The 24268-nt window shown below is 46.9% G+C and overlaps 1 protein-coding gene across 3 annotated transcripts; it reads left to right on the plus strand.

Moving 5' to 3' along the window:
- The first annotated feature begins 1053 nt into the window (after positions 1–1053).
- Hexim2 (HEXIM P-TEFb complex subunit 2) lies at positions 1054–10565 on the plus strand. 3 transcript variants are annotated; one of them, XM_090350104.1, is made up of 3 exons: positions 1054–1073; positions 2424–2546; positions 9493–10565. In XM_090350104.1, the coding sequence occupies exons 2-3, from the start codon at positions 2484–2486 to the stop codon at positions 10285–10287; spliced, it is 858 nt and encodes a 285-aa protein (XP_090206230.1). In that variant the 5' UTR covers positions 1054–1073; positions 2424–2483; the 3' UTR covers positions 10288–10565. The 3 variants fall into 3 exon arrangements, with proteins under 3 accessions (XP_090206230.1, XP_090206228.1, XP_090206229.1); XM_090350102.1 differs by lacking the exon at positions 1054–1073 and adding an exon at positions 1721–1864; XM_090350103.1 differs by lacking the exon at positions 1054–1073 and adding an exon at positions 1721–1832.
- The last annotated feature ends 13703 nt before the right edge of the window (positions 10566–24268 follow it).

Here is a 24268-nt window from a genome sequence, read left to right on the forward strand (position 1 = left end):
TTCAGGTTTGAGAGTTTATTCTTTTAAAGCAGATCTCTCCCCATACCCTGTATATTCGAAATATATATATATATATATACATACACACATATAAATATATATATATATATTACTGTTATCTACTTTAGTAGCTTCAGGATCTACAGAAGAGATTCCCTTAGCAACAATCCATCATCAGTGGCACATAAAATAATCTTGTCTAGTTTGAGAGGAAATTCTTGAAACTGGAAAGATTGTGGAGTCTTATAAAGATGACACTGGAACTAGTTTCTTTTACCCCGCTAGGAAGGCAGCCGTTTTTCCCGAAACTTTTTAGCAAAACTTATGGCTCGGATTTCAAAATGCAAACAGATGTTTCTGAAACATCCGAAATGGGCCACTCTGAATAATTTTATGTCTCAACCCTACAAAACGCAGAAACACCCGCAACCCCACCCCACCCGCCATTCCTTTGATGTCTACTTTCCAGAGAAGTTGTCAGGGCACACTTTAGTAGGGGTTTCCAAAAGTGGCCCGGCGATGTCGTTCTGGGGATCAAGGAGTGGAAAGGGAGAAATTTGGAGGGCAGGCGCGCTCAGAGATCTCCAAACGCGAGGAGCTCGAGGCTCCCACGTGGGCCCCCTCGGCCATCCACTCGGTCCCACTGGAACTCATGGTTGCTACAGTTAGTTCGAAGATTTGTTACTTTTCGCAGCCAGAGTGGCAGGGTGGCTCTGGTGTGGGGGGAGGGAGGGGACTCTGCATCGGATCTCCGCCCCCGGAGCCTCCAGCGAGCCACCCCGCCCGGGAGGCTGGGGGTGGGGGGGCGCCGGGACACCCAGAGCTGCGACCTCTGCCCTTCCCCGCGGTGCCAGCGACTGGAACCCGGCGTCGCGCCCACCTCGTCTGCCAAGCGTGGGGGACCCGCTAGGCCGGGCCTGCCGGGCCGCCACGTTCCCAGGGCGAAGGGGTGCTAGGAGAGGCCTTGGCAGAGTCCGGCCTCAAATCTACGCCTCTGTGCAAGCGCAGCAGCGGAGAGCCCCGTCTCGGTGGTCTCTCTCTCCTGCTGGGGGAGGGCTCTCGGGAAACACACGGTAATTCCCAAAGAACCCCGCTCTCCGGGAGATGCGAGGCTGCGGGGCTGCCGGGACGGCTTGAGTACCGGGCTCCGCCGGGGAGACTCCAACCTGTACCCGCCCCAGTATCCCTCCCCGACGTCTCCCGGCGCAGCCACTTCAGGCAGCCCACTCGGCCCGGCCTCTCCCCGCGCCCGGACCACCCCCCATGGGGTGCTCTCACTGCGCAGCGAGTCCCTCCGCTGCCTCCTCCCAGCCCAAAATGGCGGCGGTGGCGGCCACCGATCTTCTCGTCGCCTTCCTCAAGGGCTGGGTATCCCTCCGCGCTAAGCCCCGCCCCTGGATGCCGGATCTACTTTATACCTCCCGTAAAGATGAACACTCTCAATGAACTCTTTAATTGAGTTCGGGAGAGGGAAGTCGTTTTCTGCTTCCGCACAGCTAATCGTTAACGACGTTGAAAATATTGGCAGAAGATTCGACCAATCAGAAAATGAAGTGGTGTGCGCGGGACTCCCGCGCAAGGGCAGATGGGTTTTGAAGTTCTAGGGTGTGGTTGTTGACGTGCCCGACCTTTGGCTGCTGTCCCAATGTGGAAGAACTACAATCCCCAGCAGACACTGCGCTACTAGGCTGTTTCCATTCCCACCCCCCGCCCCCACAACCTTAGTGCTTGAGCGGCTGCCTCGCACAGAGCTGCTGCTACTGCAGTAAGAGGTTAGGGCTAAGGCGTTGGGAATCGCACAGCCAGGCGATCGCACAGAAAGACACACAGAGGTAGTGGTGTGCATAATCCTGACAGCAAGTAGGTCAGTTCCACCTTTGCAAAACCCTTCCATGATTTATTTCCCCTTCCCCAATAAACCCATCCTTATCCTAGTTGGATTCCCTTCCCAACTGCATGTAGTGCAGTCCTCTCAACCTTTTTCCTCCGTTTCCCTTCTTGAGAGGAAGGAGGCTGGCAAGGTTCAAGACAAAATGGCTTCATCTCTAGGCTCCTCCCAGATCTTAGCCAAACTTCCCAAGGTTTTGCCTAGCCTGGGGAGGAGGTGGAGGTGGGGCTGAGGTCAAGACCGCCAGGAGCCCCCAATCCCCTTTCCCCGTTGGTTATTGGAGTAACAAAGCTTAGGTCTATCTTCCCACGAGGCCTCAGGGACTTCTCAGAGGAGAAAGTATAGTTGAAGCCTGAGGAACAGGACTGGGAAGATGGCCCCTAAATTCTATATGGCCCCTTGCTGGATGGGGGGGTGTGAGGGGGAAAGGCTGTGCAAGTGGCTTTCAAGGCTACAAAATGGCTGCCACTGCCTGGGCAAACAATTCCTGAGCAGCCTAAGAATTGTCCTTAGGTTTTTCTGTTGTTCAAAGCAGGTGTCAGGAATTAAAGGCATTTGATAAAAAAAAAAAAAAAAAAAAGACTGGGAACAGAAGATGGCCACTGTGAATCAGACCAACTCTAATACAGAGTCACCAACAGCCCTGGAGGAGGTGAAGGTAAGTCCTGCTTCTCCAAGTCACCTGAGTACCCTGAACATGGGAGTTGCTAGCTGACATTTCTAGTTTCCTGTCTCAGATGTGCTGGCAGATTTGGAAAACCAGTATTTTAATTGAATCTCTATTAGGCTCTGAGTAATAAGCAAGATAGCAAATCAGCTTTAAATCATCAGTTCCTAGTAGTTCTTCATTTCCAGTTCACAGAAGTTAAGGTTCTGAGAGCTGAAATGCCTTTTCTAGAATTCATGTCACCTGCAAACTCAAGTTTAAACTAAGGGCCTTTTGGGGCTGAGCTTGTGGTTATGTGGTAGAGTGCCTACCTAGCAAGTACAAGGCCTCAGTTCAAACCCCAGTACTGCAAAGATTAAAAAAATAAATAGGGCTGGGAGATTGGCCTAGTGATAGAGTGTTTGCCTAGCATGCACGAAGACCTGAGTTCGATTCCTCAGTACCACATACATAGAAAAAGCCAGAAGTGGTGCTGTGGCTCAAGTGGTAGAGTTCTAACCTTGAGAAAGCACAAGGACAGTGCTCAGGCTCTGAGTTCAAACCCAAGGACTGGCAAAAAAAAAAAAAAAAGAGTTGTTGCTGGTGGGGTGACTCCTTCAGAAGACTGAGACAGGAAGATTGGAAGCTCTGGGACAGCTCTCGCTACATAATGAATTCTAGGCTATCCTCAACTATATTGTCTCACCAAACCAAAAAAAAAAAAAAAAAGAGTAAGATATTTGGGGCCAGTAGCATGGCCTAGTGGTACAGTGCTTGCCTAGCTAGCATGGACCAAGACCTGGGTTCTATTCCTCAGTATCACATACATAGAAAAAGCCAGAAATAGTGCTATGGGCCAACTGATAGAGTGCTAGCCTTGAAGAATGCCCAAGGGCAGTGCTCAAGCCCTGAGTCCAAGCCCCAGTACTGGCAAAAAAATAAAAAAATACATAAATAAAAATAGATTAAAAAAAAAAACAGCCTTAGGGTCTTCTGCCAAGAGAACATTGTCTTACACTTTAGGACTTGGTGAATATATTTTGTTCAGGCTGAGAACCAAATCTTAAGCAAGAAAAACAGTTTGTGATCAAAATTTGAGATATAAGTAGGAGAAATAACCCAGGAGAGAGTACAGAAACAGATACTAGGCTCTTAGAGAATGCCAATAAGAATCCAAACCTTGCCAGGTACCAGTGGCTCACTCCTGTAATCCTAGCTTCTCTGGAAACTGAGATCTGAGAATCATGGTTCAAAGCCAGCTTAGGCAGGAAAGTCCCTGAGACTCTTATCACCAGTTAACCACCAGAAAACTGGAAGTAGCAATGTGACTCAACTGGTATAGTGCTATCCTTGAGCACAAAGAGGCTCAGGGTCAGCGCCTAGGCCCTGAGTTCAACTCCTACAACCAACCAAAAAAAATGCTCTCTTCTAGATCATTCCATCATTCTGTTTTTCCTTACCCAATCTCCTATCCTTACAATTTCCCATAGATGAAGGTTTTGAGGCACACTTAAGCTTTTGTTACTATTATTATTTTATTTATTTATTTTTTTGAGTGCTTGGGATCAAACTTCAAGTCATCTGCATGTTGGCAAGCATTTTACCAATAAGCTACAGCCCAAGCCCATGTTTTTGTTTTGGGTTTTTGTTGTTGTTGTTTGTTTTTGTCAGTTGTGGGACTTGAACTCTGGGCCTGGGTGTCATCCCTGAGCTCTTCGGCTCAAGGCTATCGACCTATCCCTTGAGCCATAGTGCCACTTCTGATTTTCTGATGGTTAATTGGAGACTTTAGTGCCCTGGCTGGCTTTGACTTGTGATCCTCAGATCTTAGCCTTCTGAGTAGTTAGGGTTACAGGTGTGAACCACCTCGCCCAGCTTTGGTTTTTGTTTTTGTTTTTATTAAACAAGAGTCTTACTTTGTAGGCCAGGCTGCTTTTGAACTGATCCTCTTGCTTCCACCTTCCAAGTGCTGGGATTACAGACATGTGCCACTATACCTGGTTCAGAGAAGCTTTGACCTACCCTACCTAGCCAGTTTTAGTGTTTCATGAATTTATCTTATTTGGGATTCAGGACATGTTAAGGCAAGAAGGTTCAGAGAGGACAGATAACTCACCCAGGTCACATAACTTATCTTTAAAAATTGTAATGGTGGTGGAGGGACCAGACTTCAGATAGGAGGTGGAATGTAAGACTGGGGGAAGGATCACTAGGAGACATTTACTAAGGGCAGAGAACTAGTGAATGACCATGACACACAAATAGTCATCCTGTCTTCATCCCAAAAGGCCTTCTCTCTTCTAGGTATGACAGTAACTCTTTTAGTTGGCCCAGTTTGATGAAAATAAAAGCTGTTCATGACTGATGAACTCTTTGCAAATGAAGTAACAACGCACACACACACACACACATACTCATTCCCTTACTCTCATTCTCTTATACTGTGACATTCCTCCTTTGCCCTGAAGTTCTCCTCAGAATCTGAAAAACACATGTAATCTACTCCTCACTGTTTTAGGGCTGCAAAGACCTCATTACATTGCTGGAGCTGGGTTATAGCTCAAGTGATAGCATACCTGCCTAGCAAACATGAGGTCCTGAGTTTAAACCCCAATATGCCATGAAAAAGAACTTCAAAAATGGCTGAGTGGTACAGTGCCGGTTTGATTAGTTGGTACCACATACATATAGAAAAGCCAAAAGTGGTGCTGTGACTCAAGTAGTAGAGTTCTAGCCTTCAGAAAGCCCAAGGACAGTGCTCAGCCCCTAAGTACTGTTTTAAAACTTTTTAACCCTTCAGTACAAGCCCAAAGACTGGCAAACAACAACAAAACTAATACATTTCCCCAATACACCCTCCACCACCTATATGGACTTAATGCACAGATGCCATGTTGTGTTTTATTTTTATTTAAATATTCTTGCCAGTCCTGGGGCTTGAACTCAAGGCCTGGCCACTGTCCCTGAGCTTCTTTTGCTCAAGGCTAGCATGCTACCACTTGAGCCATAGTGCTACCTCCAGCTTTTTCTGAAATGAACCCAAGGTTTCATGTATGCCAGGCAAGCACTTTACCACTAAGCCACATTCCCAGCCCAATGTTCTATTTTATAAAACAAGAGGGTGATGGTTTGGTTATTGTTAGAAATCCTCCAAACCACACACTTAGAGCAATTCACTGCCCATCCCCCCACACTCAGAACTCCCATCCTTACCACAACTTAGATAAACAGACACTCTCTGGACACATCCTTTCTATCTCTTGTAAGTCCTGGAGCTTGCAGAATAGAATTGATCCTTTTGTGTTAATGACCTATTTCTAACACTCATATAGAAAAGTAACTGGTATAAACACATTCTATCCTCTATATTTTAGAAGGAAAAAAAAGTACTCTCTTTTTCTAGCATCTTTTGCATCCTATGTATGTATGTATGTATGTACTGAGGTTTGAACTCAGGTCCTAGGACTTGAGCTGCATTACAAGCCTCTGTTTTTGTTTTAGTTATTTTTCAGGTCAAGGGCTCAGCCTTGGACCTTGATCTTCCTGCCTGCCTATGCCTCCTATATATCTGGGCTGACAGGCATGTGCCACTATACCCAGCTTGTTGTTTAATTTTTTGCCCATTCAGGGGCTTAGAACTCAGGGCCATGTATTCTTGGCTTTTTTGCTCAAGGCTGATAATCTATCACTTAAACCACACCTCCATTTGCTACCTGAAGAGCTCAGGGGTAGTGCCCAGGCCCAGAGTTCAAGCCCTACAACCCACCAAAAACAAAAACAAAAGCCTCATTTGATTTTTTTTTTTTTTTGCCTGGGTAAGGTTCATAATGAAATCCTCATCTCCACTTCCAGAGTAAAGATTATAACCACGCTGGATCCTTTTTTTTTTTTGTGGATCATGGGGCTTGAACTTGGTCTGGCCGTTGTCCCTGAGCTATTGACGGCCCTACCCCTTGAGCCACAGCACCACTTCTGCTTTTCTAGTGGTTAATTGGAGATAAGAGTCAAGGACTTTAGTGCCCGGGCTGGCTTAGAACCAGGATCCTCAGATCTCAGCCTCCTGAGTATCTAAGATTACAGGTGTGAGTCACTGCACCCAGCTTCGGGCTGCTTTAAGTAGGATAGTCACAGAGAGCCTCCTTGAACTGGTGACAATGAGACTGAGCTCTAAAGGATAAGAAAAAGTCAGCCATTCAAACAGCTGGAAGCAGGATCAGCCATACAACTGTGGGGCCTATTGTTCCTGAGTTACTGGTGTGACTCAAGTGGTAGAATGTCTGCTTTAGTGAGCACAAGGACCTGCAGCATCAACAAGTTATTATTTATTTATTTTTGTGGTCACGGGGCTTGAACTCAGCCTGGGCTCTGTCCCTGAGCTCTTCAACTCAAGGCTACTGCCCTACCTCTAGGCCTGGGCACTGTCCCTGAGCTCTTTAGCTCAAGGCTACTGCCCTGCACTCCCCCCCCCCTTTTTTTTTGCCAGTCCTGGGGCTTGAACTCAGGGCCTGGGCATTATCCTTGGACACTTTTTGCTCAAGGCTAGAGCTCTGCCACTTGAGCTACTGCACCACTTCTGGCTTTTTCTATGTATGTGGTACCGAGGAATTGAACCTGGGTCTTCATGCATGCCAGGAGAGCACTCTTACCACTAGGCCAAACTCCTGACCTCCACCCTACCCTTAAGCCAAGCCCCACTTCCAGTTTTCTAGAGGTTAATTGGAGATAAGAGTCTCAAAGCCCAGCCTGGCTTTGAACCTTGGTCCTCAGATCTCAGCCTCTTGAGTAGCTAGGATTACAGGCGTGAGCCATCGTGCCTAGCTAACACGTTATTTTTTGAGTTCAGATCTGGGCATCATAGCAGATACCTGGGAGCCTTGGCTTCTTCCCACCCACCTCCCAGTGCCAGTACTAGAGCTTGAACTTGGGGGCCAGGGTGCTCCCCTTTAGCTTCTTGTTCAAAGCTAGTATTCTGCTATGTGATCCACACCTCCATTTCTAACTTTTTTTGCTGGTTAATTGGAAATAAGAGTTCACAGATTTTTTTTTTTCTGTTCAGGCTGGCTTTGAACTGCAATGCTCAGATTTTAGCCTTTTAAATAGCTAGAATTATAGGTGGGAAGCACTGGCACCTGGTAAGCTTATTTACTTGGAAGACTGAGGCAGGAGGATCATGAGGGTTTTGTTGTTGTTTGTTCTTTTGCTCAAGGCTAGCACTCTACCACTTGAACCACAGCACCACTTTTCTGTTTATGTGGTACTAAGGAATCAAATCCAGGGCATCATGCATGCTAGGCAAACACTCTACCACTAAGCAATGTTCCCAGCCCTGGATCATGAGTTTTGAATATATCCTGAAATAATCAGTGAAACTCTCATCTCAAAAACAAAACAAAAGCAAAAAAGCTGGGCACACTCCTATAATCTTAATTACTCAGGCAACTGAGATCTGAGGCTCTCATTCAGAGCCAACTCAGGCAGGAAAGCCCATGAGACTCTTACCACCATTTAACTACCCAAAAAGCCAGAGAGAGCTGTGGCTCAAATGGTAGAACTCCATCCTTCAGCAAAAAAAGCTCAAAGATATGTTCTGGGCAGGGACAGCAGGGTAAGCATGGGGCCTTTGTACAAGTGTACCAGTTTATTCATTTGTTCATTCATTGGTTCATTTGTTCATTCATTGGTTCGTTCATTCATATGCCAGTACTGGGGCTTGAACTCACGGCCTGTGATGCTCTTAGCTTTTTCTGTCAGTGCTGGCACTCTTCTACTTGAGTCCACCACTCTACTTCTGGGTTTTTTTGGGTTTTTTTCATGGTTTTATGGAGATAGAGTCTCACAGACTTTCCTGCTTGATCTAGCTTCAAATCTCACATTCTCTAAGAATCCTTCAGTCCTCAATTCTCAGCCTTCTTAGTAGCTAGGATTTCAGGCATGAACCACCAGCATCCAGCTTTTTGTGCATATGTGTGCTGGTCCTGGGGCATGAACTCAGGGCCCAGGTGCTGTCTCTGAGCTTCTTTGCTCAAGAACCACAGCTTAACTTCTGGCTTTTTCAGTGCTTAATTGGGGATAAGAATCTCACAGACTAGGGGGTGGGTGGAGGGAAAGGGGGACAAAAACATGAGAAGGGGTGTCAATGTTCAAGAAGTAATATACTCACTACCTGACAAATGTAACTCTAACTCCTTTATACATTATCTCCACAATAAAATACAAAAAAAAAAAAAAAAAAAAAGAATCTCACAGACTGTCCTGCTTGGTCTGGCTTTGAACCAAAATTCTCAGATCTCAGCTGCATAACTAGCTAGGATTACAGGTATGAGCCACCAGCACTTGGTTAAGCATCTGCTTTTTTTCACAGTATTTACAAAGTTCCTATTCTTGCCAGATACCAGAGGCTCACACCTGTAATCCTAAGAAGCTCATAAGGCTGAGATCTGAGGATTATGTTCAAAAGAAGTCTGTGAGATGCTTATCTCCAAAAAACTACCCCCCCCCCAAAAAAAATAGGCTGGGAATGTGGCTTAGTGGTAGAGTGCTTGTGCATAGCATGCATAAAGCCCTGGGTTGAATTCCTCAGTAATACATAAACAGAAAAGCCAGAAATTGCTCTGTGGCACAAATGGTAGAGTGCTAGCCTTGAGCAAAAGAAGCTCAGGGACAATGCTCAAGCCCCAGGACTGGCAAATAAATACATTTAAATAATGAATAAATAAATATGATTTTATATTTTAAAATAACCAGCAGCAAAAGACCCAGGGAAAATACTGCTCTTGCCTGAGTTTACCAGGAGGGCTGGGAGCCAGAGAGTAACCAGGTAAACAGTTATAAAAGTGAGAGGGCAGAGGGGAACTAAGTGAGCTGGTATGGGAAGGTTGACTCTATGCTAGGTAGGCAGGGATGGATTTTGTCCTTAGGACAAGCTGTCTCTGATCCATCTTCTCTCCCCTTTCTTTAGGCCTCTGGCACTCCAGGGAGCCCCCAGGTACCCCCAGAGCCTCCAGACCATGGTAGTTCCCTGCTCCTGACAGCCCATAAGGAGAGCAACTCAGAAGATGAGTATCTTGCAGGGATCCGCAATGACCCAGGCTGCAGCAATGGGGGTGCCAGAACCCAGTGTATAGTGGCCTGTGCCTCTGGGGCTGTGCTGGGCAGGAAGAAGCACCGGAGGCGGTCATCGAAGCGCAAGCGGCACTGGCGGCCCTACTTGGAGCTAAGCTGGGCTGAGAAGCAGCAGCGGGATGAGAGGCAAAGCCAGAGGGCCTCCCGAGTCAGGGAGGAGATGTTTGCCAAAGGCCAGCCAGTGGCACCCTACAATACAACCCAGTTCCTGATGAATGACCGTGACCCAGAGGAACCGAACCTCGATGTGTCTCATAGGGTGTCCCACCCAGGCTCCAGTGGGGAAAGTGAGGCAGAGGACAGTGACAGGAAGGACCTAGCCCATGGGGAGTTCCAGCAGAGGGACTTCTCTGAGGCCTACGAGCGATACCACACTGAGAGCCTGCAGGGCCGCAGCAAGCAGGAGCTGGTTCAAGACTACCTGGATCTGGAGAGGCGGCTGTCACAGGCTGAGGAGGAGACTCGGAGGCTGCAGCAGAGGCAGGGGGGCTCCAGCCAGCAGCCCCGTCACCAGGTGGAGGAGCTGGCTGCTGAGGTAAAGAGGCTCAGGACAGAGAATCAACGGCTTCGGCAGGAGAACGAGGTGCGATTCCGAGAGGGCAGCCACTGCAATGGGGAGCCTGGCACCTAGGGGCATTCCCAGGCAGGTGGACTCAAGGACAAGGCCCCATTTCAGACCCACTTAGGCTAGCTAGGTCTCAAGGAGCTAGTGGCAAATGAAAATCGTACTCAGTACTCCTGGTCCTCCTGAGATCTGCAAAGACGAGTACCAGCTTCTGTAATGGGCTTTTTAGTGTCATCTTACTTTTTCCTTTCTTCTTCTTTTCTCTCTTTTTATTTTTAGTTTTTTGGTTGTTGTTATTCAGTTTACTTTTTACAGAGAAATTAAATGATGTTGATGAAACCCAATGCGAGTGGCTAGGATTGCTTTTTACTAGGGTTCTTCTAAGAATCACAATTCTTTCATTCTAAAGAGATCTCAGTCCCCTCTCCGAGCTAGAGAGGTGAGTAGACCTCTAAGTAGGGCCCTGGAAAGGTGTCCAAATGCCCAGTTCTGCTCTGTGTTCGGCAGCAAGTGGCCTGTGCGGAGGGATTTATAAGCCGTAAGACCTTCAGTCAAGAATGTTCAAGATAGCTGGGTGTGGTAATCCTGTAATCCTAGCTACTCAGGAGGCTGAGATCTGAGGGGCGAGGTTCAAAGCCAGCCCAGACACTAAAGTCTGTCAGACTCTTAACTTCCAGTTAACCACTAGAAAACTGGAAGTGACACCGTGGCTCAAGGGGTAGGGCGGTAGCCTTGAGCTGCAGAGCTCAAAACAATGTCCAGGCCCAGAGTTCCAAGCCCCACATCTGACACCTCCCCCCCACCCCCCCACCCCCCCACCCCCGCTCAAAAAAAAAAAAAAAAAAGAACACTCTAGTTTAGCAGGACATGAGGCCCACGATGTCTGATGGCAGCTGGGAGTGGTGGTATATACCTGTAACCTCAATGTGAGGGAAGCTAAGGCAGAAGGATTGAGAGTTCCAGGCCAGTATCTTTTGAGACCCTGCCTCCAGAAAATAGGTAGGTAGATAAATAGATGTGAGAGAGAGAGAGAGAATAAAAGGACCAGCACCAATGGCTTATACCTGTAATGCCAGCTACCTCTGAGACAGATCTGAGGATCAAAGTCCTAAGCCAGCCAGGGCAGGAAAGTCTGTGAGACAGGGAAAAAAAGCTGCAAGAGGAGCTCTAACTCAAGTGGTAGAGTGCCAGCTTTGAGTGAAAATGTTTAGGGATAGAGTCAGGCCCTTCAGTGCTCCAGTACCAGCAAGGAAAAAGAAAACCATGGCAGGAGCCAGGAGCCTCTTCTAGAGAAGAAGTAGTGTGGGGGGTGGGGGGAAGGGAAAATTTTGAAAAGGCTAAAGTGTGAGTTTCTGGGGTTCTTTCAGTCTTGTACCCCGGTTCCCTGTGTTCTCCCCACAGATGAAAGGGCTGGGCCTCCTTATCTTCCACAGCCCTCCTACCCACCTATCATAGCACCTGGTTAGGTGTGAGGTAAGCTGTTAACACAGTCTGTCCTTTTTTTTTTCATATATTTTTATTGTAATTAATAGAAGAGTTACATTATATTCACCACGTAGACAGTTCATTACTTCACATATACTGATACCTTTTCTCATGTCTTGGTCCCCGTTTCCCTCCCCCCACCCCTGCCCCTCATCCTGTTTTCCTCCCTTTCCTATCTGACTTCAAATAACCAAAGTCTGTCCTCTTCTCTACTAAAGGGGTTTTTATTTTCTTTGTTTGCCAGTCCTGGGGCTTGAACTCAAGTTCTGAGCACTGTCCTTGGGCTTTCTCAAGGGTAGAAATCTACCACTTGAGCCACAGCACCACGTCTGGCTTTTTCTATGTATGTGGTACCGAGGAATTGAACTCAGGTATTTGTGCATGCTAGGCAAGCACTCTACCACTAGGCTAAACTTTCACCTCCCCCTTTTTTTATTAAAGAATTTATTACCCCCCCCTTTTTTTTTTTTACTTACTTACTTATTTTTGTGCTGGTCCTAGGGCTTTTGCTCTGGGCTTGCTCAAGGTAGCACAGCTCCACTTCCAGCTTTTTGATGGTTAATTGGAGATAGGACTCTCATGAGCTTTTTTGCCAGGTTGATCTTGAACTTAACCCTGAGATTGCACCCTCCTGAGTAGCTAGGTTTCCAGGCATGAGCCACTGACACCTGCTAAAAGGACATTTAGAAATAAGCTTTCAAGGAAAGGAAGAATTCTCCAGATAGCAAATGAAGCCAAAAGGGAGGAGCTGTAGTACACGAATAAAGGAAAGCTGCCCATACAATATGTGGTCCCTGCCTCCTTCCCCTGACCTGGCTGAGATCATGTCAGATACAAAAATCAGGATCATTTCCGCAGGTGGCCGAGGAAGATAGCTCACGAGTGAGTCCTTATCTCCTTCTTCTTCAGGGCACAGAAGTAAAGAACTGACCTAAAAAAAAAAAAAAAAAGAACTGGCCTGCCCAACCTAGCTTCTCTTCTGGGCACTCACTGGGACACCACATTGGGCAAGAAACGATCTCTGGCCTGGGAGCTGCTAGGGATGGAAATGTTGACGTTAACGAAGCCTGTGTATTGCCAGGACAACTTTTATTTCTGCACTGCCACACCCAGGCCTGGCCAGCACCTTCTACTGCGAAGCAAGCTGAGAACAGATTCTAGGAAGGGATAGGTTTCAAGGGGAAACAGCCTAGCTGGGGTGAGGGGTGAGAGATGGGGAGCCCATCCCTACAGCCCTGGCCTCCTTAGCCTCTCATCCCCATACATCTGTCAGGAACGGTGATCCTCACTTTGCGGATGGGAAACCCAAGTTTCAGAAAGGAAGTAGCATTCCACATTGTAGGAATGCCAGCCAGAGGCTTGCCTTCCCCTGTGTTGTGCTAGCCTGGGACCCAAGGCCAGGCTACCTCTCAGCTGTTGCATTCTTCACATAAAGCCTAGTGCTCAGGGAGGAGGGCCGGGAAAGGTTGTTTACCCAGAGACCAGGCACTCTGTGTGTGTGTGTGTGTGTACTTAGGGAAGAGAAGATTCCAGAGGGCTGCTGGAGTGTGGGGGAGGGTGTGGGTGTCAGAGGGGTGTATGGGTCCCTGAGTGAGTACCAGCTGCTGGGGCAGGGGTGGGGGGGGGTAGGAGTGAGGCCGGTAGGGGTGAGGAGTTTGGCCCTTCTTGACCCTGGAGCTGAAGAGTCTGGGGAGGGAAAGCTGCCAGCTCCCTCCCCCATCACAAACACACCAAATGGCTAAAGGGCTCCTAGCCAGAGCAGCATGGAGGTAAATTAATTTTCCCAATGCTGGTGGGGGTTGGGAATGGGGGGGGCCAAGGAGAGCGTGTGAACTGGGGCAGTGTCACTCAGGATTGGAGGGGAGGGGTCAGTGAAGAGAGTCAGCTGATTCCCTCCACACCTCTAGGCTCCACCTCCAGGGTGAGGGCTGTGGAGGGAGGATGTCATCTTGGAAGATTCAGTATTGGGGAGAGGTGGGGCCCCCCTTTTGTGTTCTTCCATTTTTCCCCCCTTTCTGTTGTTCCCTCAGCTGGAGCTGCCAGGTCCTGAGGCCCTGGGCTTCTTTTCTACTGTGTCTGCAATGACTGACAGTCAAGTTCACTGACACCTTTGCCCACACTCTTTCAGCTGGGGACCTGGGGAAGTAGGCTTGGACAGTTCACCACCACCACCACCCCCCATCCCCTCCCTTTTCAGGCCTTTCAGACCTTTTTTACTCTCAGTTCTTTACTTTCTAGGAGTTGGGCGTGGTGCCTCACAACTGTAATCCTAGCTACACCTGAGGCTGAGATTTGAGGATCATGGCTTGTAGCCAGCCCTGGGAAGGAAAGTCTGTGAGACTTGTTAGCTCCAATTAATCACCAGAAAGCCAGAAGTGGAGCTGTGTGGTTCAAGCCCCAGTCTGGAGAAAAACAAAAACAAAATTCTTCCATTGCTTTCTGTTCACCTGGGTCAGGGGAGGAGGACAGGTCTTTCATGCTGAAGCTTCCTACCCCACCTGCCTAGCTGGTCTGGGATCCCCTCTTCTTTCCTACTGGGGACCTCCTGAGCAGGAGCCCAGAAGCAGACCCTGCCTGCAGTGACACCAGGGGCAAAGGTGGTGATAGGAGTGGCTAGAGCTAGTGGGTGGATCAGGAGGAAGCTGCCGCGAATGGGGAAGAAACTCAAGATTGGGGAAAGTACAGCCAGGTCCCTTTCCCCCTGGTGAGAGCAGACGGCTGGTACTGGCCCTTTAAGTGGGGGTGCCAGGCAATGCCCTCCCCCAGCCAACCCAATTCATGGGCACACGGAGCATGTGCAGGAGCTGTGCAATAGAGGGGTGGGGGTGGGGAATAGATTCCAGAGGGGTTCTCCACCCCCCCCCCTTGCTTCCTGTAGCTGCCTCAAGCTCCTTCCCAGCCGACAAAGGAGCCCATCATGCTTCTCCAGCCCCTACCTCCACCCCAGCCCCAGAGGGTGTCGCCCTCCTGAATGCTGAGCTGCCAAGGGTGCTGGGCTAGACTCCTGGCCCTGGGAAGTCTCCCAGCTGCCTGAAGGCGGCACCTACTCAGCCAGTGCCAGCCTTGCTTCCCTGGTGTGGGCGGTGGCCAATCTTCCCAGCTGCTTAACGTGTTCGATTTCATTCCATTGGCGCCAGCGTTTTTAAGAGAATCTTGTGATGCTGCCCTGAAAATGAAACACGGTGGAAAGGGTGAGGTCCCCGCCCCCACCCGCCAGGAGCTTCCACGGGGAGAGGAAGCTGCTAGCACTTCCTCAGCTTCCCTCTTGGTCCCTTCTTCTCTTCTCTGTAGTTGAGTCCAGTTACCTGGTCCAGGAGATCAGAACAGACATCCTCAACTTGTAGCATCCTTTGCTGCGGTGGTGGAAGGAGGGGGCATCTCCACTTGTAACTTACCTGTTTTTGCAGTGTTCTCAGCCCCTCAGGGAGATTTCCTACCCCCTCAGCACTTGCCTCTTTCTTCCTTTTATCACTGAGCCTCACATACCCATTATCTTCTTTAAATGGATGGGAAATACATGTAAAGTGAAATGTACCCTTCAAAAGAGCAATTCAGTGGCATGCGTACATTCCCAAAGTGTGCCCCTCCCCATTTAGTGGCAAACTCTTGTCAGTTGGGAAGGAAGCTCCAAACCCATTAAGCAATTATTTCCCACCCACTCCCCTCCCTCCCTCTTTTCTCCAGCCCTGACACCCACTCATCAGCTTTCTATGCCTCTGGGTTTCCTCAGCCTGGATCTATTCATCTATGGTCAGCCATGAATGTGGGGCTACTGGGTCAACAATGCTGCAACCCCCATTTTTGTTCTCACTCGGGGGGTCTCCTTTGTTCATTTGGTCAAAAGAGGAGTCCAAGGCTTTAGCCTAGATATCCTGGGCCCTCTAGATAAGCTATCCTGCCTTGGCCTGAAAAAAAAATCTTGCTTCTACCTTTACCCTCTCGGTTTCCTCTGTGAAGGTGGCCCCTGGGGACAGCGTGACTCATACTGTGTGGTCTGGGGTCAGACACTGGAGATGAAGAAACTTTAGCTCAGAGAGGTTGAGAAACTTGCCCAAGGCCGCACAACTCCTGCTGCCTTGGGGTTGCTGGGGTTGCAACAGGTTCTGTCTGATTGTAATCTCAGCCCTTGACCACTGGCTGTACTGTCTCATCTTCAAAGAGATAAGTAAGTCAAGGGCTTCACTTAAGTGCCAGCTTTGTGGGAGGTACTCTGGGATGGAAGCAGCCATAAATTTTACTACTTTCTGGGCATTGTGTAATCATGAGTAGTTCCATTCCAAGGTGGTATTTGGGAGTTTACACTGGCTCTGCTTTTTTGCTTTGAGAATTTCCATTTTGCTGTCTTTACTGACCTGGCTAGGGTGACAGCTTTATGTAAAGGACAGAAAGGGGCTGCCTGAACCCAGAGGCCTGCAGGCAGATAGCACCCTTCCCCACCTCCTAAGCAGAGGAGGTGGTATTATGTTCTTCACTTATGTTTCCATGGTTGAACACTCACCCTTGCCCCACAAACAGAAAGCCTATTGTGGACCCACAGAAGAGGGGATTGCCCAGGCCTTGCCTGGCAAGGTGACAGACTGAGCAGCTGCCCCCCCCCCCCTAAGTTGGCCAATGTGTCCCAGCTGCCTGCTGCATGGATATTCCAGAGTCCAAATATCCCAGAGGGCAGGCTTCTCTGGACTCCATCCAAGATAGACATCCTAGCTCAGAGCATGTGCTGACTTCCACCAGAATAGCCCACATTTTTTTTTTTTTTGCCAGTCCCAAGGCTTGAACTCAGGGCCTGGGCACTGTCCCTGAGCTTCCTTTGCTCAAGGCTAGCATACTGCCACTTGAGCCACAGCATCACTTCTGGATTTTCTATGTAAGTGGGTCTTTTTTCTTTTCTTTTTGTTGATTGTGGGGCTTGAACTCTGGGCCTATGCCCTGTCTCTGAGCTATCCACCCTATCCCTTGAGGCACAGCACCACTTCTGCTTTTCTAGTGATTAATTGGAGATAAGTGTCTCATAGACTTGAGTGCCCTGGCTGGCTTTGAACTTCAAACCTCAGATCTTAGCCTCCTGAATAGCTAGGATTACACCACCATGCACAGCTCTGAGCCCAGGCCTGAACCTGAGTCTTCATGCATGCTAGGCAAGCACTCTACCACTAGGCCAAACTCCCAACCCTTGTGAGACTCTTGTTTCCACTAAGCTACACTAGAGTACAAAACACAAACAAACAAAAACCCTAGAAGTGGAGCTGTGGCTCAACAAAAGAAACCCAGGGACAGTGCCCAGGATTAGGATTGGTGACAAAAAAAAAAAAAGAAAAAGAAAAAAGAAAAGGAAAATGTACTTTATTAACAATGACAAATATAAGCTTAGGTGAAAGGATGAGAAAAGATCTTCCAAGTAAATGGACCTTAGAAGCAGACCTTAGAAGATATATGTATATCTGATAAAATAGACTTAAGCTACAGTCTGTGAGGAGAGACAAGGTATTTCATATTAATAAAGTGAACAATTCATCCAGAGAAAATTAGACTTGCTGATATATATGCACCAAATAGCAGTATGCTGACACTCATTGAATAAACTCACTTCTGGACTTATAAGCACTGCTAGACCCCAACACAATAATAGTGGGATACTTCAATGAAAACTGGAAGACCTTAAAGAAACTGAAGACCCTAGAAGATGAAAGACTACTCATGCTCATGGATTGGCAGAAGTAATATTATGAAAATAATTATACTGCCAAAACAATTAAATCTCCAGATTCAATGCAATATCTATCAAAATCCCCAATAAAGCAACTAATCCAAAAAGTAATAGCAAAAGAACAAATGAGCCAGGTGCTAGTTGGCTCACTCCCAGTTACTCATGAAGCTGAGGTCAAAGGATCACAGTTCAAAGTCTGTGAGATTCTTTATCTCCAATTAACCACCAAAAAGCCAGAAATGGAGCTATAGCTTAAGTGATAGAGTACAAGCCTTGAATAAAAAAGCTAAGGGATACTGCTCAGGCCTTGAGTTCAAGGCCTAGTACCTGTAAACAATCAAATGAACAAATAATATATGGGCATTTCTTTATATATCTATTAGCTTTTTAGATGTGTTCTTCTGAGAACTGTCTGTTCAATTCTCTTGTCAATTAATTTCTTCCAGAGTATCCTTAAAATTAGCTTGTCCAGGTTTCCCTACAAAGTATATATTTGTAGATCTCTATCTAATGATGCAGATACGTAGACAGACATGTAATTGTAGATACAGACAGGTATCTTAGAGGGAGACATGCATAGTACTTCTAGATGTTACCTAATTCTATACCCTATCTTTAGGCTGGGTTAAATACCTTTCTAAATTTATTTATTTATTTATTTATTTAGTGGATCATGGGGCTTGAACTCTGGGCCTGGGTAGAGGATAGGCTAAATACCTTTTTAAATCTATTTTATATACATATATACATTCATATATATGTATTAGAACATGTATATAATATAAAATAACTTATTCCCTGCTTTTTCTTTAATTTGTCTGAAACAGGGTCTCATAGCCCAAGGTAGCCTAGAATTCACAATCCTTGTGCCTCTGCCTCCCAAGTGCTGGTACTATAGCTATGTACCAGCACATCTTTCTTCATTTTATTTATTTTTGTGCATATAGTACTAGGATTTGAACTCGAGGCCTTGTACTTGATTAACAGGCACTCTATACTTGAGCCACATCCAGGCCACATTTTATCCTTTTTTTTTTTTTAAAGTATATGTATATATTGTCTGTTGTGGGGCTTGAACTTAGGACCTGGGTGCTATCCTTGAGCTAGCTCTTTCTTTCTTCCTTCCTTTCCTCCTTTCTTTCTTCCTTCCTTCCTTTCTTTTTTTCTTTCTTTTGTGGGTCATGGAGCTTGAACTTGGCCTGGGTATTGTCTCTGAGCTCTTCAGCTCAAAGCTACAGCCCTACCATTGAGCCAAGCCCCACTTCCCATTTTCTAGAGGTTCATTGGAGATAAGAGTCTCAGGTCCTTTTGTGCCTGGGCTGGCTTTGAACCTTGATCCTCAGATCTCAGCCTCCTGAGTAGCTAGGATTACAGGTAGGAGTCACTGCACCCGGCTTTCTTGCTCAAGCTATCGCTGTATGACTTTGAGTCATAGTGCCACTTCTGGTTTTCTGGTGGTTAACTGGAGATAAGAGTGTCCCAGACTTTCCTGCCCAGGCTGGCTTCAAACAACGGAGATTCTCAGATCTTAGCCTCCTGAATAGCTAGAATTAGAGACATGAGCCACTGGTGCTAGGCCTAATTTATATTTTATTTCTATATATTTTTTAGTATTTTTGACTAGCTGTACAAAGCAGTTGCCATTCAACAGAGCAGTTTATAAATACAATTACATTTTAGCGATTTCTTTAAATATAATTTTATTGTTATTCTTAAAGTGTTGTACAGAGGGGTTACCATTCAAGTTAATCACCTGGAGTCCTGGAGCTCCAACTCAGGGCCTGAGCACTATACTGGCTTTCTCAAGGCTAGGGCTCTACCACTTGAGCCATAGCACCACTTCTGGCTTTTTCTGTCTGTGTATGTGGTACTGAGGAATTGAATCCAGGGCTTTGTGCATGCTAGATGAGCACTGTATCACTAGGTCACACTCCTGGTCCCATTTTAAGTGTACAGTTTAGAGGCATTTAATTACATTCACACTGTTGTGTAATCATCATCACCATCCAGCTCTAGAACACTCCTTTTTATTTTCTCATACTAAGACTGAGTGTGTGTAAAACCCTCCCTACTTATCCCAGTCACCCCCTCCTTTTTTATCCAGAAGTCTCTGTACATGCTGCTTCCCTGCTGCTGTCTGTTTTGCTTCCTCTTGCAGAACCAAGGAATCATTGCTTCCCAAATGACTGCCCATTGGAACTACTTGGGGAAATTTTAAAAGTTGCAGTGCTTTCATGCTATCTCTGGGGGTCTTGATTTAATCATTTTGAAAGACAGCCAGGTATTGGCTTTTATTTGTTTGTGCAGGTCCTGAGGCTTGAACTCAGGGCCTGGGCACTGTTCCTGAGCAGTTTTTGGTCAAGGTAGCAATTTCCCATTTGAGCCTCAGTATCACTTCTGGTTTTAGAGTGGTTAATTGGAGATAAGAGTCTCATGAGGACTTTCCTGCTTGGTCTGGAATTGAACTGTGATCATCAGATCTCAGCCTCCTGAGTAGCTAGGATTACAGGCGTGAGCCACCTGGGCCCTATTTGTCTTCATATTATTTTATTTATTTATTTATTTGTATTTTTTTTGTCAGTCTTGAGCCTTGAACTCAGGGCCTGAGCACTGTCCTTGAGCTTTCTCAAGAGTAGAGCTCTACCACTTAAGCTATAGCACCATTTCTGGCTTTTTCTATGTATATGTGGTACCAAGGAATCGAATCCAGGCCTTTGTGCATGCTAGGCCAAACTCCTGGCTCCAATTTATGCTGAGGACTGAATTCAGTGTTTTTTGTTGCATCCAATCACATATTCCACCACTAAACTATACTTCCAGCCCCAGAGTTGCTTATCTTCCCTTCCTTCCTTCCCTCCCTCCCTCTCTCTCTCTTTCCCTCCTTCCCTCCTTTCCTTCCTTCTTCCTTTCTTCCTTCCTTCCTTCCTTCCTTCCTTCCTTCCTTCCTTCCTTCCTTCCTTTGTTGGTCCTGGGGCTTGAACTCAGGGCCTGGGTGCTTTTTCCACTCGAGGCTAGTGTTCTATCATTTTGAAGCACAGCGCCACTTCTGAGAGTCTCATTGACTTTCTTGCCTGTGCTGGCTTTGAACCACGATTCTCAGATTTCAGTATCCTGAGTAGTTAGGATTACAGACATGAGCCATGGGTGCCTGGCCCAGTGTTGCTTTTCAAGTGTTTATTACACAATATTTTAGCCTTTAGACAAACATCTATGTACCCGCCATCTAGTTTAAGAAGCTCGTTGCTGAGGTTGTGTAAGTTCCAGTATTACCTCACTCCCTTACTGCATCTGGGATTCTGTGGCATGAGTCATTTCCATGTATCCTCAAAAACACAAAGTTGCCGTTGACAGTAGATTTTTGAGCTCAATTCTGGACAAGAAAAACACAGCAAGAGGTGGGGTGGGATCAAGATAGAGCATTAGGGTGGAGAACCAAGTTGAATTTCTCTTGAAAATAAGTTATGGGTGAGCTATTTCAGTCAGAGCAAGGTATATAGAGAATAATAGAATGAACCACATTAAAAATAGACTCCAAAGCGGGGCACCAGAAGCTCCTGCCTATAATCCTAGCTATTCAAGAGGCTGAGATCTGAGGATCACGGTTCAAAGCCAGCCTGGGCACGAAAGTCTGTGAGACTCTTATCTCCAATTAACCACCAGAAAACTGGAAGTGGCACTGTGGCTCAAAGTGGTAGAGCACTAGCTTTGAGCTGAAGAGCTCAAAGACAGTGCCTAGGCCAAGAGTTCAAGCCCCACAACCACATAAACAAATAAAAATAGATCTGAGGGGCTGGGTTCAGGGGTTGTCTCTTAATTTTAGCTACTCTGGAGATGGAGATTGGGAAGATTTTGGCCAGCCAAGACATACATTTAAGATCCTTTAAAAAAAATAATACAAGTCAAGCCGGGCCTGGTGGCTCACGCCTGTAATCGTAACTACTCACAAGGCTGAGATCTGAAGATGGAAGTTCAAAGCCAGCCCAGACACTGAAGTCCATGAGACTCTTTTTTTTTTTTTTTTTTTTGCCAGTCTTGGGCTTGGGCTCAGGGTCTGAGCACTGTCCTTGGACTTTCTCAAGGCTGAGCTCTACCACTTGAGCCTCAGCACCACTTCCAGCTTTTTTCTATGTATGTGGTACCGAGGAATCAAACCCGGGTATTGGTGCATGGTAGGCAAGCACTCTACCACTAGGCCAAACTCCCGGCCTGTCCATGAGACTCTTATCTCCAATTAACTACCAGAAAACCAGAAGTGGTGCTGTAGCTCAAGGGGTAAGGTGGTAACCTTGAGCTGAAGAGCTCAGGGACAGTACCCAGGCCCAGAGTTCAAGTCCCAGGACCAACAACAACAACAATAATAATAACAATAATACAGCAAAAAAGGGCTGGGGGTGTAGCTCAAGTGGTATAGAACCTGCCTAGCAAGTACAAGGCCTGAGTTCAAATTCCAGTACTGGCAAAAATCAATACTCCCCAGGAATTTTATTACTGATCATGCTATCCCATATAAACCAACTCTTGAATTAGAGGAGGGGAGTGTGGTCAAGTGGGCATCACTCACAGAGAGCAGAGCTGAGCAAATACCCTAGCAGTGACTCTGGGAGCTGGGTGTTATGGGGGAGGGGCGTGGGGCAGGTTTGGGGGACTCTGTGGTTTGAAGGTGTCCCTCCAAGTTTCATGTGCTGGGCACTTGATTCTCAATGCAGTTGTGTTGGGAGGTGGGAGCTCAAAACATGTGTTTAGGTCATAAGGATCCCAAAGGAATTTATTAATCTGTTATTGATCTTATTAGGTCATAGATTTAAAAAAAATGATTTCTGGCTCCTCCTCTGTGAGTACTGGGGCTTGAACTCAGGACCTCTTGCTTTTGCTTAGCTTTTTCATTCAAGATTTGTAATCTGTCATTTGAGCCATACCTCCGCTTCCAGATTTTTGCTGGTTAATTGGAGATGATAAGAGTCTCAAAGATTTCTCTACTTAGACTGGCTTCAAAGCACGATCGTCAGATCTTAGCTTCCTGAGTAGCTAGGATTGACAGGTGTGTCACCACAGTGCACAGCCCCCTGGCTGTCTCGCACTGATTATTGCCCTTATTCCTTCTGCCTTCTACCACGCATGATCTAGCATGTAGTTGTGACCCTTTGACCACCCTTTGAACTTTCTGGCCTTAATATCTACAAGAAATTCCTGCCTGCCTGCTTGCCTGTCTGCCTGTCTCCTCCCTCCCCCACCCCCCTTTGCTCTCTCTCTTTTTTCTTTTCCTTTTGCCAGTCCTGGGGCCTGAACTCAGTTCCTGAGCACTATCCTTGAGCTTTCTCAAAGCTAGCGATCTACCACTTGAGCCACAACACCATTTCCAGCTTTTTCTATGTATGTGGTATCAAGGAATCGAACCTGAGTCTTCATGTATACTAGGCAAGCACTCTACTACTAAGCCAAACGCCTGGTCCTCACCTTTTCTTTTCTTGTGTGTGTGGGGTAGCTGTTCTGGGATTTGATCCTAAGTCCTTGTAAGACAGGCTCTCTACCACTCAAGCCCTAGCCCTGGCCTAAATCTCTTTTCTTAATAAATGTACCTGTCTGTTGTATTGGGCTACAGCCACAGTGCCAAATGGACTAAGTCAAAGGAGCAGATAAGGAGCCATCCTAACCTCCTCTGGGCCTGAAATCACATGGAACCCCAGTGATCTAGAGTTAGGGCAGGGACCCTGTTAGTCACTTCTACTAACATGCTATACGCTGCCCCCTCGCCCCTGTATCTCATCCAGTGGTAGGCACAAATAGGCATTTATTAAACATTAGATAGATCAGTGGCTTCCATTGATTTCAGCCTGCTTGGTAGGGAGGTAGCCAGTGACAAGAGGACAGAAAACAAAGTTCTACCCAAATCCTCATTTTTATCACCATCACAACAGCAAACCCTCTGCCTTGCAGAGATGCCGCCATAGTGCCTGTCAGGGAGGGTGAGGAATACTCTGTGTGGACAGGTGTGCAACCGTGCGCTGACCAGATGGGCTTCCCACAGCTAGCACCACCAGTGGCATCGTTCACAACCCTTCAGACTATTAGCACTGATTGGAGTTAAGCGAATAATCAGCCTCTCACGGAAGCGAGACTGAATTCTCTCCTCTCAAAACAATCCTCACATCCCCCATTGCACCCACTGGGTGGTTAACTCTGCTCACTATCTCACAGGCGGCTGTCATTTGCATTCCTAGAAGCCCCTCTCAGGGCCGGGCAAGCTTCGCTTCCATGGGTTTTGAGTGGTGCAAAGTGCTTTCCTCAGATAAAACACATCTGTAATTAGTGCCATCTCTGCTTGCAAAGACTTAATATGCTGAGGACTGTTTGCTCCCTTTCTTGCAGCCTTCAGATCCAAGTCTGTGTGTGTGAGAGAGAGAGACAGACAGAGAGCCATGGGGGTGAGGGGGTGGGGGGGAAGCGTTACTGGGGCTTGAACTCAGGGCCTAGTTTTTAATCCTTTAACTTTTTCCACTCAAGGCTGGTGCTCTACCCACTCGAGCAACCCCTCCACTTCTGGCTTTTTCATAATTACTTGGAAATAAGAATCACACAGACTTTCCTCCGGAATTGACAGTATTGATAGTATTCATAAAAATTTGGGTCATCTGATTCTGATTTTGAGAGTTGCTATTAATAAAGTCTTTTTTTTCCTTCCCCCTTTTTTTCTTTGGCAATATTGGGGTTTGGATTCAGTTCAGCATGCTTGCTAGACTGGTGAGCTACCACTTAATTCTTGTTTCCAGCCTGCTTTTTTTTTTTTTTTTTTTGGTGGGTCATGGGGCTTGAACTCTGGGCCTGGGCACTGTCCCTGAACTCTTCAGCTCAAGGCTACTG

Source organism: Megascapheus bottae, chromosome 17 (assembly GCF_031878675.1).
Source record: "Megascapheus bottae isolate mThoBot1 chromosome 17, mThoBot2.hap1, whole genome shotgun sequence".
NCBI lineage: Eukaryota > Metazoa > Chordata > Mammalia > Rodentia > Geomyidae > Megascapheus > Megascapheus bottae.